The sequence below is a fragment of the Fringilla coelebs genome (genome assembly GCF_963513975.1).
Source record: "Fringilla coelebs genome assembly, chromosome: Z".
NCBI lineage: Eukaryota > Metazoa > Chordata > Aves > Passeriformes > Fringillidae > Fringilla > Fringilla coelebs.
The window spans coordinates 31350489-31367251 of record NC_140031.1 but is presented as its reverse complement, the minus strand read 5'-3'; the positions used below and the strand labels follow the sequence as shown (position 1 = coordinate 31367251).

General features: G+C 36.4%; 1 protein-coding gene across 12 annotated transcripts in view; it reads left to right on the top strand.

Moving 5' to 3' along the window:
* MPDZ (multiple PDZ domain crumbs cell polarity complex component) overlaps positions 1 to 16763 on the top strand; it is a 92866-nt gene that overhangs the window by 31441 nt on the left and 44662 nt on the right. For 9 of the 12 annotated variants that reach the window (XM_084225868.1, XM_084225866.1, XM_084225872.1 and 6 more), the window contains 8 exons: positions 1405 to 1484; positions 2178 to 2324; positions 3508 to 3675; positions 4651 to 4836; positions 7547 to 7756; positions 10208 to 10324; positions 12991 to 13149; positions 15704 to 16000. In XM_084225868.1, the coding sequence (XP_084081994.1) occupies positions 1405 to 1484; positions 2178 to 2324; positions 3508 to 3675; positions 4651 to 4836; positions 7547 to 7756; positions 10208 to 10324; positions 12991 to 13149; positions 15704 to 16000 (1364 nt within the window). The remainder of the gene's footprint in view (positions 1 to 1404; positions 1485 to 2177; positions 2325 to 3507; positions 3676 to 4650; positions 4837 to 7546; positions 7757 to 10207; positions 10325 to 12990; positions 13150 to 15703; positions 16001 to 16763) is intronic. The other 3 variants (XM_084225875.1, XM_084225874.1, XM_084225867.1) reach the window with 2 other exon arrangements.

Sequence of the window (16763 nt, the reverse complement as noted above, 5' to 3'; positions counted from 1 at the left end):
TCTCCAAATTTTCCCAAACTCTTTGTCAAAATTCCTATTTTCTACTGTGTGTTTTTTTCATGCTTGATTTCCTAGAGCACTGTTCAGCATTTTCAGAAGTCCTGTGTGATGATATGCTTTTCAGATTTAAACATAACTTGATGTGTCAACTTGATGTGTAACATTTTTGTGCTTCTGGAGTAAAATCTACAATATGTATCTTTTCATAACTCATGCTTTCTGATTTTCTTGGATAGCTGAAGGAATTTCTTTTTAACTTCTTCCCTTCAGATACTACTGTGTCTTGGCTTTGGGGAAAGTATTGTCCTCTTTGAATGCCATGCAACATCTGACTTTATACTTAGTAATGTCTCTGGGCAATGACTAGACTTAAAACTCTCTCTGAGGCTCTTAGTCATTTTCTATTCTTATTAAAATCAGTGGGATTTGAGAACTTTGTAATGAAGATTCTTGTCCTTGCCCATGATGAGCATTCAGATCTGAAGAGTTTATTTTGATGCTTACTGTAGACACAGCCCAGACCGTGGACCTTGAGTATGTAGGATCCTGTTGAACTTGCTATGTTTGATGGCTATTGTATCTAAATACTGCTTTTTATTGGTTTCTGCCATAGAGCCTAGACAATGTGAATGAGGGGGAAATAAGCAGGAAGTAAGCGTTTCTCTGTTTTCAAACCTGCAAATAAACTTTAAGTCAAATTAAGATTTGCCACAGTTTGCTACCTAGCCTGTCGCTGTATCACTGTACTTCTGCTTCCTTCTTTTCCAAGTTTGTTACTGTTCTTTAGCTATTAAAACATTTTTTTAAAAAAGCAAAGAACTTGAATTTCTTGCAGTCTGTTACTGACCTTTAGGGCTTACAGTTTCAGAAAAATCTTTCACATTTGTGCTCGTGGTTTTAAAAATAAAAAAGAAATCTCCCGATTGTGTTTTTTGGACATTCTCTGTAAAATACAGGGTCTGTCCAAAAGGATGTGTGCATTTTTAAGTATTTTAGCCATCCCCTGAATCAATCTGTTAAGCCCGCACGTAGTCTGACTTAGCATAGGGCCTGAATGCAAGCTTTTAAATTCCTTTGTGCCTATTATCTTGAAAAACTGCAAAAAATTTACTCAACTCTGAGGCTAGTATGTATCTTTTTTTTCCCAGCCACCAAACTGTTTGACTGAACTTCATGTCTGTCAAAATGCACAGTTATTTTTTCATGGTTGGAATCTTTTATACTGCTTTGTGAGTTTTTGCTGTGGTAACCCCAAGCTTGGTGAGACTAAACATGAAAAGTTTTTAGTCATATTTAGGAGAGTTCTGACATCATGGGAATGCTTGTGTCGTTGTGTTTATCAGTTTTAGCAGTTGACTAGGTTTTTTAATTTTTTGTTGCAATAATCTTAAATATAAATTTTAGATTTCCAGCCAACTAGTACCGAAGAAGCGGCTGCAAAGATAAAATGGCAGAGGATTATGGGTTCGAATTATGAAATAGTGGTAGGTAAATTTTGTTTACTTTTGTTAAATATGCATCTCTTTCATCTCTGCATCTATTATGTTGACAGCATATGGGTATAAATATGTTTGTATTGCATTTTTTCCTTCATGTATGAAAATTACACATATGGTCCTTAGTATCTTGAGATTATTTTAAATATAGACTTTGAATGTAGATATGTATTTTTCTGTATTTTATCAAAACCATAGCAGACTTGTTAGATTACTGCACCCATGACTTGTTTTACTGATTTTCTAGCTTCAGGAGAATAAATGTGTTAAGAGAAAAAAATATTTAGTATGAACTTCAAAGCTCACTTCATTAGCTAGGACTTGAAGCTTCAATCTCATTCTGCATACTGAATAAATGATTTCACGTAATGATAATGCATAGAACATATACTATAGATACAGGAGAAAAGTAGCATCTCCATTTAGGAGATTGCATGTCACAGATGTAGTGTCTGCAGAAGTATGTATTATTAGATACATTATTGTCATAAGCAGTTCCCACTTGTGTATTGCAAAGTGGTGATCAAGGAGTCGTTTTTTACCTGACTCCCCATTTTACATGATAGTACTTCTGGTTTCTCACTGCTGGAATTTTGGCCAAATTGCACGTAAATTGAAGTGGAAAGTAACAGATCTGGCTGTAAATATGACAAATGTAACCATTTCTTCATCTTATTTTAGGTGGCTGTGGTGAACAAATTTAGTGAAAGCAGTGGGTTAGGGATAAGCCTTGAAGCTACAGTGGGTCATCATTTCATCAGATCTATCTTACCTGAAGGGCCAGTTGGACGAAGCGGCAAGCTGTTCAGTGGAGATGAACTGCTGGAAGTAAGATAAAGTACTGCTTTATCTTAGTCTGCATTCAGTAAGGTTTTTGAGCAGTAAGTTTCTTGTCATCGGCTATGCCCAACGATGTATGCCTAACAGCATGCTAGTTAATGTTTGAGGAGTCACTTCATATGTACTTACATATATTTATGGGAATACACGTGCTTACATTTCTTAGCTGGTAGCTGATTTTTCAATAGTCCAAGGTCTCTTGGATGGTCTAAGCTCAGCTGGCCAGTAAGCACCATGCAGCCACTTGCTTACCCACCCCACTTGCCCCCAGTCTGCTGGGATGAGGAAGAGAATGAAAAATAAAACCTTGTAAGTTGAGATAATGGCAGTTTAATAATTGAAACTAAGTATAATAATAATAATAGTCATAGCAAAAAGGAGAAAAACCTTCAAGTGATGCACAGTGCAGGTGTTCATCACCTGCTGACCAATACCAGACCCTGTCCCCAAGCTCTGATCAGTGCACTTTCCAGTTAACTCCCCATTTATATACGGGGGACATGATGCTCTAGGGTGTGGAATATCCCTTTCACCACTTTGGGTTGCTTATTCCAGCTGTGGTCCTTCATAGCTTTTTTTTTCCTTTTTTGTGCCTTCTCACTGGCATAACAGGAGACCTCAAAAAGTCCTTGATTCAGCTTAGCAACCAAAACATTGGTGTGTTATCTAATCCAAAACTGAATCCAAAACATAGCACTGCACAACTAGTGAGAATAAATTAACTATCCCAGCTGAAACCAAGACAGTCACAAAAAAAGAATATGTAAACAAATTGTTATGATTTAATAGGATTATCCCAACTCAGTGAAGGGGCTAAACATCTAATTACTTTTCTAAATTATTCTTTTAGAATTAAGATGTGAATTTGGTTTAATTAATGCAAGAAACATGAAGCTACAGTGTATATGGTATTTGTAGGGTGGTGCCATGTATTTTAACAGACCGTACATACATTTAGTTCAATACATACTTTGATGCTGTGCGCCGAACTGAGTAGAAATTAAGGGTTGAAAGTGTCTATTAGCTTGGGGATTTTTGTTGCTTTTATTTTACTTTTTTTTAATGAGGTGATTAGTGAATTGGGGCTTGCTTGGGTTTTTTTTAGTCCTTTTTGTATTGTGCTTAGAAATACACTGTAGTTCTAACCAGTGTGTATTCTTTATTTATTGAGGTGAATGAGATCTCTCTGCTTGGAGAAAACCATAAGGATGTGGTCAGTATCTTGAAAGAGCTGCCTATTAAGGTGACAATGGTGTGCTGTCGTCCAGTAGCTCCACCTGTTACTCAACCAGAAATACTAGAGAGTCTAAGCCTCTCTGAGGTTCAGCTCACAGAAAAGGTATTTTTTCTTTAAGCAATCACTGAAAATGACAGTTTCCTTGAGGGGAAAAAAAAAGATTAAGTTCTTCTACATGAGTTAAAATATATTTTAATATTTTTGGAATTGGAGCCAGTCCAATAGGAAACTCAAATAATGTTTATCTGCTATTTTTAGGCCCCCAGAAGATATGAATCCTGGCTGGTCATAGGCAAAAATATTCTAGGATTTGGGGCTCTCTCTTTGTACTTGTTCTGTAGGTGAGGTATAGGAGTATAGCAAGTTGAACTGTGGGTTCTTTAGAATCTGAATGTATTTAATCTAGTTTTGAACTTTGCTAATTGGGTTTGCGTTGCACATAACCGTGTTTGCCTTCCTTGACTGACACTTCTGTCACTTGTAAGTGCACAGCTCTGGGCAGCCTGGTGAACTAAATATGTAGGAATGACCTAGGGTGTAGTATACAAAGCAATAGCATTTGTATGAAGAGAGAAACAGTTAACTCTGAGTTCTGAGCGAGGCACCAAATACAGTTTATAGTTTCTAAACTTCTCTATGAAACCAAGTGAAGAACAGTCTGTTTATGTACATATTTGTTTGTTTTTAATTTTATTAAATATTCTGGCTACTGTCAGTATGATTACATTTAATGAAGGCCTATTTTAGAATATCATTTAATAACATATATTTCCCATATTTGAATGTATATACTCACAAAGTTTTTTGAAGATTTTAATTTGACGGAAATTGTAATTGAAATTGAAATTTTGTAAGTATTTTTCTAGTGACTAATTTAATATACTTGCAGCTTGGATATGAAGGATATTTGAATTTTGTGCTAGGTTTATCAGTATTTGCTAAATCTCCTGAGTGCTTCTACTTCTTCTGTGTTTAGAGATACCACTTAGGTTTTATCTTGTTTTGTAAGCAGGGTTTTGTCTCTAAAGATTCTTAAGTGTTTACATTTTATTGGTGAACATTTACTGTTTTTCTCAGGGTCACATAGAACTTGGATTCGTTGGCTCCTCAGACACAGAGGGAACAATTTTGGAAACAGCTGATGAGGGTCAGAGTATGGAAGAGGTGCAAAGCTCATCTCTGGCAATGTGGGAAACAGACGTACAGCACATAGAGCTGGAGAAAGGGAGTATGGGGCTTGGATTTAGCATATTGGACTATCAGGTAATTTCTGCATTTCTTTGGATGAAGGACAAAATACTTCATGTTGCTTGGATCTTGCAGAATGTTCTATGCATTTTAAGGGTAAACATTAATTGAAACCAAGCAATAGAGTAGAGCTAATCACAGCTGGTAGGCGTTCCAGTAATTATATTACATATTCCTCTCATTGTATTAAGACTACAGTTTCTAATGATGATGGTAATACTGGTTCAGAAAAACAGATAATCCCTTATATGCTAGGGTTTCCAGAAAGCTGTCTCCTAGTGACCCAAGGACAACGAATTATGTAGCCAGCATATTTAGGCATTTAGCCATGTATTTTGCACCTGCAGTGAGGTGTTTAGGGCAAGATCCAATAAAGGACTTAAATGCTTAAAGCAGGATTTACTAAAATCCAGAACTGTAATTCTGAAATCCCTTGCTTAGCTGCTGTCTGTCGGGGACATGCTTAAACATCCCCATTCATTTTGTGTTTGACCTCAGAATTCCTGGATATCTAAAATATGTTTCTTTGTGTGTCCCAATCAACAGGTCACTGCCTGTCTCTTGCCTTCACTTGGCAAGGATGCCAGAACAAATATTCCTCCTATTCCCAGTTTTTCACTGGATAGTTTGTAATTGAATGTCAAGTAATTCCTGAGGTCACTGTAGCTTTTTGCTGAGCTGCTTTGTGGTGCTGCAGGGGTCAGATCTCTTTCCAGGTTTCTGCTGGATCTTGTCCATAGAAATGCATTCACATCTGGAGAGAACTTCCAGGGCGAAATTATGGCCCCAGGGCACTCCTTACAATTAAGCTATGGCTTAGATTTTACATTTGCACACTGATAAAGTGAAGAGCAATGTAGTGTAGGATAAAGGCACAGTCAATTGTCTTTTATGAACGCTGAGCACTGACCACTCTTTAAAGTGTTGCTCATGATGCTCTGCAGTGAGACATCACAGATGAGCCTGAGTGTTTAAGTCCATGTCAGCGCTCAGTAGAAGATATTTTCACTTCAGCCTCTTCTGAGCATTAACACAAACTGTGGGGGTGTATGTGGTTAGTGACTGAATTTTGTTTATGGTTAATAGTACTAAAGGCTTGTGGGAACTGCCTTAAGTTGGTTAACGTATTTTTCAAATATAAGTTAGTCTTCCAGTTTAGTCAGCTTTCTGATACTTAGCTTTTTTTTGATGTTGTAATATTTAGGTACTGTCGTATGTTCTCTTCTTTGATATGCAGTAAAAAAATTTCACTTTGTCACTGAAGTTTTGCTTTCTTATATGACTGTGAACAGTAAATGCACAGGGAGATTACATTTCTATTTTTCTGTTTTCATCAAATTTTTAATTCATTTTCAATGAACGGTGAACTAAATTTTAGGAGAATTATGCTTGTATTAATACATTCCTTATGTTTTATACAATGGCAGGCCTGTAGAAAGGTCTACATAATTTCTAAACCTAAGGAAGACTGTCACATAGACTAGAGAGGCTTGTTTCTTTTTTTCCCCCAAAAAATGTGTCATGCAGTGCCATCTAAAGTGACAGTGTAAGTATTTACTGTTAAAATAGAGAGGAAGATGTCAATGCTCAGCAGCAGTGCTAGTTATATTTTGACTTGGGAAGTGTTTTATTCCTCCATGGTGTTCTTTTTACTGTCATCAAGTGTTAAGGTTCTTCTTGATGGCCTTCCTTCTTTCCTTCACTCCCTCCATCCCTCTCTCCCTCCCTCCATCAACATTTCTCTTTCACACTGCTTTCAGCAGTCTCCCTATTCCTGTGGCTTTTTCATGTTGCATTCATGGTATCTGTCCTTTCAGATGTGACATGAAAACTTGTTACAGCTGCATGCTGGTTTGTAGATGTTTGCTTTTCTCTACTTTTGCTTTCAGTGAAGCTGTTACATGGTTACATTTTTTGAGTTTTTTTTCTGTTCATGCTCTCAAGTGAACTGCGCGTTGGAAGTATTAACATGATGTTCCTTGTTAATGTAGTTCTGGCAGAATCACACAACCATTTTGCATGTGTGATAATTGTTATAGCATAATTATATATTACTGCTATTAGTATTTGATGCTAACTTTTTTTGTAAAAATCAGAATATTGAAGGATGGTCCCTTAAAAGCAGTTTTCTTTCTTAAAAGCAAACATCACTTTGTTTTGTCTTGTTGATTAGTCCTATATTGGTATGTTCTTCTATCATGTAAGTATTTAATTAGGCATGCACAACCTTGCCTCTTGAAAACTGCTTTCTCAGTTGAGCAAGATCATGAAGTATAAGACATTTATTGAAAATAAGTAATTTGTTCCACTAGAGTGCATGTGTTACATTTGCCCCAGTCTGCATTGCCCGCCTGTGTCCTCAAACCTCTGAGTCTAAGGGAGGATGGCATTTGCAGCACTTGCTACAGTAGGAAATCTGTGCATTTCTGATGTGCATGGGCAGCACTGTGCACATATAGTAGTATTTTAAGTTGGATATACATGATGGAACATCACCTAGAAAGGAGTAACAATTTCCACATTTATGAATTAAAAATAAGTGGAGGTCTAAATGTATGGACAGTACAGACAGGATGGTTTGCTCCTATGGAAGGTTCATCTAGAGGAGAGCAACACTTCTTAATAACACAACTGTAGTTAATAAAAGCTTATGAATAAACATTCTCCTCTCAAGATACAAAAAAGTAAAAAAAAATAAATATTTTTCTTCTCTTTATTTAATTAGGATCCTGTTGATCCAGCAAACACTGTAATTGTGATTCGCTCATTAGTTCCTGGGGGTGTGGCTGAGCAAGATGGTAGACTTCTTCCTGGAGATCGGCTTATGTTTGTCAACGATATCAACTTGGAAAATGGCAGCCTGGAGGAAGCGGTGCAAGCATTGAAAGGAGCCCCTACAGGAACAGTTAAAATAGGAGTTGCCAAACCATTGCCTGTAAGGATTTGGGAATTCAGTGTGTATTTTTCATATAATTGAAGCTGGTACATGCTGATCCTGACTTATCCGTACATTTTGTGTGTTTTGGAATACAGCTGGGTGGCCCAACTATTGCCTTACATGTAGGAGTGGCCTGGGTAGTATATTGCTGCTGTAGTTATTGCAGGACCTAGCACACCTGTCTTGCAGATGAGAAAACAGCAAAGCACCTTGCAAACAGCGGAGTCTTTCAGGGCTGAAAGTTGCCATAATATTGTACACTGTACACTTTACATGGTTCTCTGAATGTGAGAGGTGGTGACATAAAGTTGGTTTTGATTTGTGTGGAATTTACTGATTCCTTTGCTTTGCAAGGTATGGTATTGTTACAGCTGTTATTCTGCTCGGGGAGGTTGTTTGATTTATTTTGGGTGGTGTGTAGAAGAAACAAGAAAACTTTCAAGAGGTTCAATAACAAATTTTTACTTTCAAGCTTAAGAACATTAAGGTAGAATAATACTTGACAAATTTTAAAATGTAGGCATTTGGTTAGAAATGCAACCATATAAAAGTAAAAAAAATAACACTTCAGAAAATGTATACAGGAAAAGAAAGGATAAGGGTAGAAAGGGGAGAAGGGTAGTCACCAGCCATGGATCCAGTGACAAGATTTGCAAGACTTGATTGTTGCACTTTCAGTGCCCCTTCAAAGTGCTGGTCACAGTCTTGATCCACTGGGGATGGGGGAAACCCATGAAACACAAAAGTTCAATGAGTTAATACACGCTCAGGCTAGATGAGAAGTACCTCTCCTGTGGCAGAGAGTTAAACACTCTCATTTAACACCATAGATCTAAGGGCATTTCTCTCTTTGATGGTTTATGACACTTAAGATGTTACAGCTTCCTCTCAGGTTAGCACAGTTGAACCAATTATAGTCCATGAGAAGGCATGAATAACTTCAGGCTTTGTTTGAGTGTCCTGGTGGGTCTCTAGAGGGGAGTTTTCACACCTGAGGCACTTGTGTAAGGACAAGGACATGATGAAAAAGCACTATCGCACCTTGCAGGATTTGCTTTTTAACAGCCTCTTTCCTTATCTGGCTCAACATCCAGCTTGTAGCCTTGAGTGATGGGTGTGCACCTCTGGGTGGTTACTTTGTGCCTGGTCAACAAAGCACCTGCTGCTTAGGTAAATGTTTGGTGCATTGACCATTAGCATTCTAGTCCCTTGCAAGTATCTATGCAATCTTTGTATTTAAACAGCACACTTTAAGTTATATTGTGTAGTCTTCAGTTTGTATACATCTCACTGGTTATTTCAGGTTTGGTTTTGTAAGGTAGTCTGGAACAATTTGAAAAAGAAGGTTAAAGATTACTGAGATACTGTAGCAGTAGGAATGCTAGTGAGCGAGCATCCCTGATGGGTTAAGTTCAAATCAGTAGAATGGCATTAGTTCTTACATACAAGAAAGATAGATACCTTTCTCTATATTAGTGAGCCCAAGCACAGTTTAAGGGTTTCATTTTTGCTTTTCATTAATTGATAATCTTGTAATCCTTATGGATGTAGATACCAAATTTTCATTTTTAGTAGATCTTTTTGGAGAGAGTGGGAGGGAATGTCTGTTGTTTAAGTTCCTTAGTAGATCCTTGTGGAGAGAGTGGGAGGCAATGTCTGTTAAGTTCCCAGAAACTTTGCTTTTCATAGTAAGAGAGTACATTTTAACTTGCTCTGCTAAATAATTTTTTTTTAAATTGGAAAATATTAATTGCAATCGAAATTTCATACTCTAGAAGATGCCACTCTAAAACAGAAAATGCTTGGGGATTTTTTTTCCCTAAAGTTGTAAACAAATGACATTTGCACTTCAATATTTCATGTATTATGTTTGCCAAGTAATTAAATGTTGCAAATAATCCCTGCTTCTTTTGCAGTACTGGACAAACGCACCACTATCAAATTATGTTGGAAAAAGTTATTGGTTTATAGTCAGAATTACATTTTGTCCTCTAGAAGCTGACAAGTACAATTGTAAAACACAGAGAGTAGATGAAGTCTTCCTGCCTGCAAGCAAGATTGCTCTGTGGCTAGCAAGATTATAAAGACTGCTGGTGTTAGGCTCTTTCTCTGTTGGCAGCTGTGATGGCAGTTTTGGTATATCTTAAATAAGACCAGAAACTGAAAATGAGCCTAGACTAAGCTGTGGGCTCTGTGATATACCTGGACAGACTTTTTCATTATTTGGTATTTTTGAATGAGATGTGAAGCTGAATCAATTCAGATGAATTTAAAAAAAAAAAAGTCTCCTTACCCACTGAATACTGTGACTGTGATTGAAATTATCTCTTTGCTGCATTTGGAATCCATTTGCCTTTCTAAACAGCCCCCTGCCCCACTCGCAGTATGCACTCTGCACCTGCTGTGTCCAGGCCACTCATCCGACTCAGAGCTTCGTTCTTTCTGCAGCTTTCACCTGAGGAGGGCTATGTCTCTGCTAAGGAAGATTGCTTTTTCTACACTGCCCAGTCACTTGAGGAGGAGGGGCCAGCTGATGCAGCCCTCTTCCATGCTGAGCTGGCTCTGGTTAGTGGCCCAACTTACCACAGATTTCTTCAGTCTTTGCATTTTGTAGTGAAAGGAGTTGCGTTGTCACTGTCCATGCTTATTTTTTGGTGTTCACTGTCTCCACATTACTCATCCACTGTAGGTGGGATGAATTCTGACTTTGCAGAAACTGGTGTCTAGAGATTTTAGCTTTTTGCATGAGCTGTGAATCTGGCCTATGATATGATCATTGCTGAGGAAAAAAGAGTATTTTGCCGATGTTTTCAAAAGTGCATGGCTATCCATTTGTCCTTGCATGCACTGAGCAGCCCTTTGGAAATCTTATCTTTTTAGATAAATGTTCATGTGCTTATTTTTCTATGTATCATGATACATCACTTTTTCACTGTGGAAAGTTTTTGCTATTGCCTTTTTGCATGTAATCCAGTCTTACAAGGAATACTCTGTCTTCAAAAGCTGCAAATACTTCCTCCTAATAATATTCTTCAGCCTTCAACATCAATCAGTGATTATGAGATTTACAAGGTCAAAAGGCCTTCACTTGTACAAACAATGCGGCTTACCTGAGCATTCAGTGCCTTACATAGCCCAGAAGTTGCCAATAAGAACTAAGATTAAAAAGACACAGGAAATAGGGCACTACAAACCAGCAAGAAATGCCCCAACCTCTCCTCCTGAAAAAAATCAAAAACAAAAAACCAAACCAAAACAAAAAAAACCAAAAAAAACCAAACAAACAAAAAAAAAAAAAAACAAAACAAAACAAAACAAAAAAAAAACACAAAAGAAAAAAACCAAACCAAACCAAAACAAAAAAAACCCACAATGAACAATAGCCCAGAATACACATGTATATGTATGTTTTCCAAGTGTGTATTCTCATGGTTGTTTGTTCTGTTCTGGGTCTGATGTTGAAATTATTAGGCCCTCATTTTCTGGGGACTTGAGCAGGGAAGCAGCTTCTAAACATGAGACATAGTTCATTAGAGAAAAACTCAAAATTGAACAAAAACCTGAAATGCATCCTGTCAAGGTGAAAAATATCTGCATTACTGCTTCCAGCAGGTGTGCTGTTTTTTCACAGTTGTAGATGACAAGCTGACTTAATGGCTTGCTTTTAAACAAGACTGCATGTTTTTAATTCTTCAGTTTGTTACCTTTAGCAGTTAGGTAACAGTATTTTTCTTTCTCCATTCATTTAGAAGAAGTACGAGTTTTGTACTCTAAATAACCTTTAACTGAAGATGTGTTGAAATTTTCAGATTAAAACTATCTAAAAAATTTGACTTCCGTCTGTACTTCCTATCAAAAAAACAAACTTGTGAAAAAAAGCAATGAAAATACATGACATAATAAAATTGTCAGTCAGGTTTGTCAGTTGTCTAATTAAATGGGCAAAATGGGAAACTAAGTGTGCAGTCACCCAGCTGAAGATTTGTTTTGAGAGTGCACGTATGAGATACTGTTTTTCACAGACAGATCAGTACTCAGATTTTACAGATATGTCCTGAATTATCACAATAATTTTTTAGGGCGTAGCTTTGGTAAAACGAATATGCATTTTCAAGAAGATGAGCTGAGAGTAAATTACAGCAAAGAAGCAGTTTGGATTAGCAGTTAAGTCTGCAGGCTTGAAATAATAATAAAAAAAATCCTTTTTACCCTGAAAAGGAATCAATGTGTTGAATTATTGCAGATTGTTCCTACTGCTTTAATGGATTCATAATATGATTAACCACAGGGGCTGAAAAGTAAGTTAGATCCTATCTCTGTAGATGGGTACACTCATCTGCTTTATGCAAGTTTATGATACGAACATGGCTTTTAATCCAGTGATCATTTTGTTAGTCTACAATATGTTCTTGAGCTCTGCCAGGGAGATGAAATAATAATTAAAGTGTAGTGTATGAAGCACCATAAATTAGGGTTTTTAGGGCTTAATTTTATTCTCGTACTTAAAAGAATATGAGTCTTTGAAAAAAATATGTTTCATTTTAAAAAAAGGCAAAAATACTACCCATGTCAATGTCTGAAACTTTAAAAAATATTATTTCTCATGTAAGCATAATAGAAATATATGAATCCTTATAGTAATTTTGTTTTCAAAAGCAAAATAATTTAAAATCTGATTAAAAAATCACATAATGAATTTTGTGTATAAATGCACTGTAAAGCACTGTAGTTTCCAGATTGTTTTTATGAGAGTTAAAAAATATCTGATCCTAAGAAGTTGAGTCAAGAGAACATTCCTGACGTGTGGCACCAAGTGAAGTTCAGTATTTTTTCCATGCTAATTTTTGTAAAAAAAAAATTAAAAAGAAAAAATAAAAGAAGCCCTAAAGAAATCAAAATATAAACTTAAAGAATTACAGCAGAATTCTGCCAACACTTTGTACTTCTACTAATAGGCATGAGCGTGCCTCAGCCTCGCAACTTACTCTGATTCAGACTCTTGCATTACTTCAGATATTCTTTGCAACCTTTGAAGAAGTAGTAACACGGATTTACTGGAAGCAAAAAATTTTCCTACTGTGCTGTGCAAATGTAATTTCAATCTAAAACATGGAATGAAAAAGAAAAAGAAGAAAAGTATCAGTATGTAGTGGCTGGTTGGTGTGCATGTGTTTGGGGCTTATGTGGTGTGGTGGCAACAGCCTGGCTGATTGAATTGCTTTTGTTGTTAGGTGGACTCTGGCGAGGCAGATCTAGCGGATGAGTCCACCTTTGAATCTCAGTATTCTCGAGAGAGAGACGTCTTCCAGGACTCAGTGACAGCTCTGCATGACAGTGCCTGTAGCGGTGAGGTGAACGACAGCTTCTCTCTTCCATTATCAACTCCCAAGGTAAAATCAAGGATGGTTTTATTGATGGCAAACTTTGATTTTACGTGTAAGCAGGCTGTATTATCAGATAGAAATGTTTTGTGTCATTCTGGTACAAAACGCTCTATTTGCTAGCAAGGTAAAATTTAGAGTAGTTCTGATGTCTTGCAGATGTGTTTGTTGAAGAGAGAAAGGCAGATAGAAGGCACAAAGCTTTGATTTTTGCTACATAAAGCATAATTTAGCCAGAGTATGGTGAGTTGTTTGTAATATTAAAGGCGTGGTGAGCAGTCTGCTAGAAAAATAAAATTGTCATTCAAAGCGTAGTAAAGAGTGGTAACATGAAATTGCTCTATTGCTTTATATTTTAGCATGAAAAGCAAGAGTAAATTTTCATCCTTATTTTTACTTTTATCCTTCATAATTAGAATGTTTCTGTGGCTTTGAATGAAATTTTCATGATGCTGTAATAAAAAATAAATCCGTGTATGTTAAAACTCTAATAGTTTTTATGTAAAGCAATAAATGAAGATTTATTTAAGAGCATTAAGAAGATCAATAGTTTTTTGAGTTCTTAGTCACATACCCATAGGGATCTGATTATGTTATCTTTCTTTCCATGGGTTTTCATGTTCTTTTTAATCTTTAGATTTTAATATCACTAACCTAGAGCTTTCCAATGGAATTGGAAAGCTAGCAGTCTTCGTTGAAAACCATTCAGTTTGCAGTCTGTGGTCTTGAATAGAGTAGCTGCTGCTTTTTCCGCCACACCTGAGCTGCAGTAACTCCCATTAACCTTTCTGGAATATGTTTATCTCTTATGAGGTGTTAGTTAGAAAGCAAGATTCATCTTCTAATGGTTTCTCCTAATCCACAGAAGAGCACGTTTCTGCTGTGGCAGTGGGACAGCTTGCATTGTTTAACTCTGTAATTGTTACTTAAATGGATTATGCATTTTATATGCTTAGGAGCGTTTTGTGAGATAGAGACTGGATTTACACTATATATCACATTGAGGCTCTAGAAAGTCTTTAGTTATTTTCACCGTTGACTTAAAGATAGATTTGATTTACATACTCTATTAAAATACCATAGTCCTGACTTTTCAATGTCTTGTCTCTGTACACTAGTATGAAGTGAGTACTAAGTTCTCATCAAGCAGCCTATTTGTGATTCAAAAAACAAACATAGTGGGAAGACCCGTTCATTAATGAAGAATTTTAAATCAAGGGAAATGCAGGAAAAATTAAAACAGCACTGTTTGATGCTGTGAGGAATGCAAAGATATTTCAGTTATTTCTGGCTGCAGGGCATTTGGGAGGTTCTGAGTGTCACTTTGGTGTTGCATTTAGACTAGGTGTTGAAAAACATACTTAAAATAATGCAGATGCTCCAGTGAGGCCACATGTTACTATAGTTACGAATTCCTGGAATTGTGTTTGTCCTAAAAAATTGTATCATTGACTTTTCTTTAAGTGAAACAAAAATAAAAATGAGCATGTGATTCAACTCTTAACATATGGCATTAGAAATAAATGTTATGATTTGATGCTTGTTTTCACTGATTTGGAAATGGATACGAAACAAACTTAAAAGTAGCTGTCCCAGCTGTATTTGAAACCTTGTAAAATAATTTAAATAGATTACAGTATTGTGTTCTGTTCTCAAAAAGGTAGGAAATTATGTCATTGATTATATCATGCAGATTAGTTGTATTTAGGCTCTGCTCAATTATCTTCTCAGCTATTACTTAAACCACTTATTTACTGGTAAGCCTTTTTTGATTCTTGTCTGGGGACAGAACAAGCATGTGTGCACTTCATGAAAGTTGACAAAAATGAATTCTAGGGCTCTTGAGACAAAATGTTGCAAAATATCCCCAAATAGTGAGAACACGTCTCCCCAGCTTTTTGGAGAAGCAGAAAAAAAAATTAATAGGATAACAAGACAGATAGAGGTAGTTGATTTTGAGTGCTCTTATTGCATTTCAGGAAAAAACCCCTCTAATATTGATACAGACCCTCTAAGTCTAGCTTCTATCTTTTTAAAATCTAATGGCCTACCTGTTTTTAAAATAACTTACTTTAAAATGTTAACTAGAGAATATTTGAAGTTAATTTCAGAATGTTGTGATTATTGAAATCCCTTGAAACATTTCAAAGAGAGGGCCTCAGAATTTTGGAAGTTGAAACAAATGGGTAGGGAACTTAGTCCTAGTACTGCAACCATAACTGGTAGATTTGCAATAATTATTAACTAGTAAGCTTCTGTAATTGCATTATTGTATTTCATTGTTGTCACATTTCAAATCCGCCATATTCACCTTTTGCTGAGGTTTGATCAAGTTTCTACCTTTCACTCTTTCTGAAGAAGTCTTAGTGTGTTTCTGCTCAGTTAAATGAAAGGTAGAATGAATGCTTGTAGGGAACTACAGATGAGGTTGATCTTGCTGATCTCACAACAGTTTGTTTAAATTCTATGAGATTAGTTTTTGTTTCAGGTTTCAGCATGAAATGTGGTTTTGAATTATATTACAAATGAATGGTGATTGTTTGTTGTCTCCTGTGTTGAACAGCCTGTTGGAGAGTGCCCAAATGCTGCAGGTGATTTCCATGTATCTGAGAAGAATCTGTACAACATGAATCTGAATCAGAGACTGAGAGATGAAAAGTCTGTAGTGGACAGTAGCTTGGAAACTGCAACTGATTTTACTAAAATAGATCTTCTGACTCTGGAGGTTTCAGATATCAACCAAAATGAAAGTGAAAATACAGCAACATGGACTGGATCTCAGACTGGATCTCAGACAGCATCAGAAATTGTATTAAATACAAGCCTTGCTACTACCACACAGCTTGATGCCAATGAAAAAGTAAAGTTGTTTGACTTTTTTTTTTTTACAGTAATTTAAAAAACATACCAAAAGCCTGGAATTAAACCAAAGAATTTCCTGCAGAAATTGTCACAATCCAATAGCCGTGTATATTTCTTTGATTATTAATGTCCTTTGAATTGGTTAGCTCAAAACTTTGGGATATAGACCTTTCCAAAACAAGACATAATTTATTTTACTGTCATCAAGACAGTATTTTCTCAGAGGCTGGCAGTACAGGTGTATATACAAGTCTTCTCAGGCCTTGCATCATTAGACACTGCTGGGCACCTTCTGGGCAGGACAGGGGAGTTTTCTTAGCCCTTGTTAACTTCACAGGGACATGAGTGCATGTAGGAAGTGCACAGCTGGAATCTGGCCTAGGAAGCCAATGGGGGTGGTGTGAATGTCTTGCATCATGCTGTTCTTGTAAGTCTGTGCAGTTCAGCTCACAAACTGATCTGTAATAGTGCAGTATGCAAAAATAATTTTCCTTTATATGACAGTCACTATGACATGTGTTTGCTGTTTATTCCATTCAGTGATTTATTAAGAAATGCTTAAAAGAGCTGCAATTTCTTACAAGAGCTGTTACTTTGGTACTGGTGAATTACCAGACATCTGTGGTGAATTAATCTGAAGCCCTTAAATTCATTCTACTAATTTTGATATCCCTAAATTAAAAGTGTGCTTTGTGATAGATGTGGTACATTTCCTGAATGAAAACAGAAATTATGATCTTTGATGAAAATATTGATCTTTG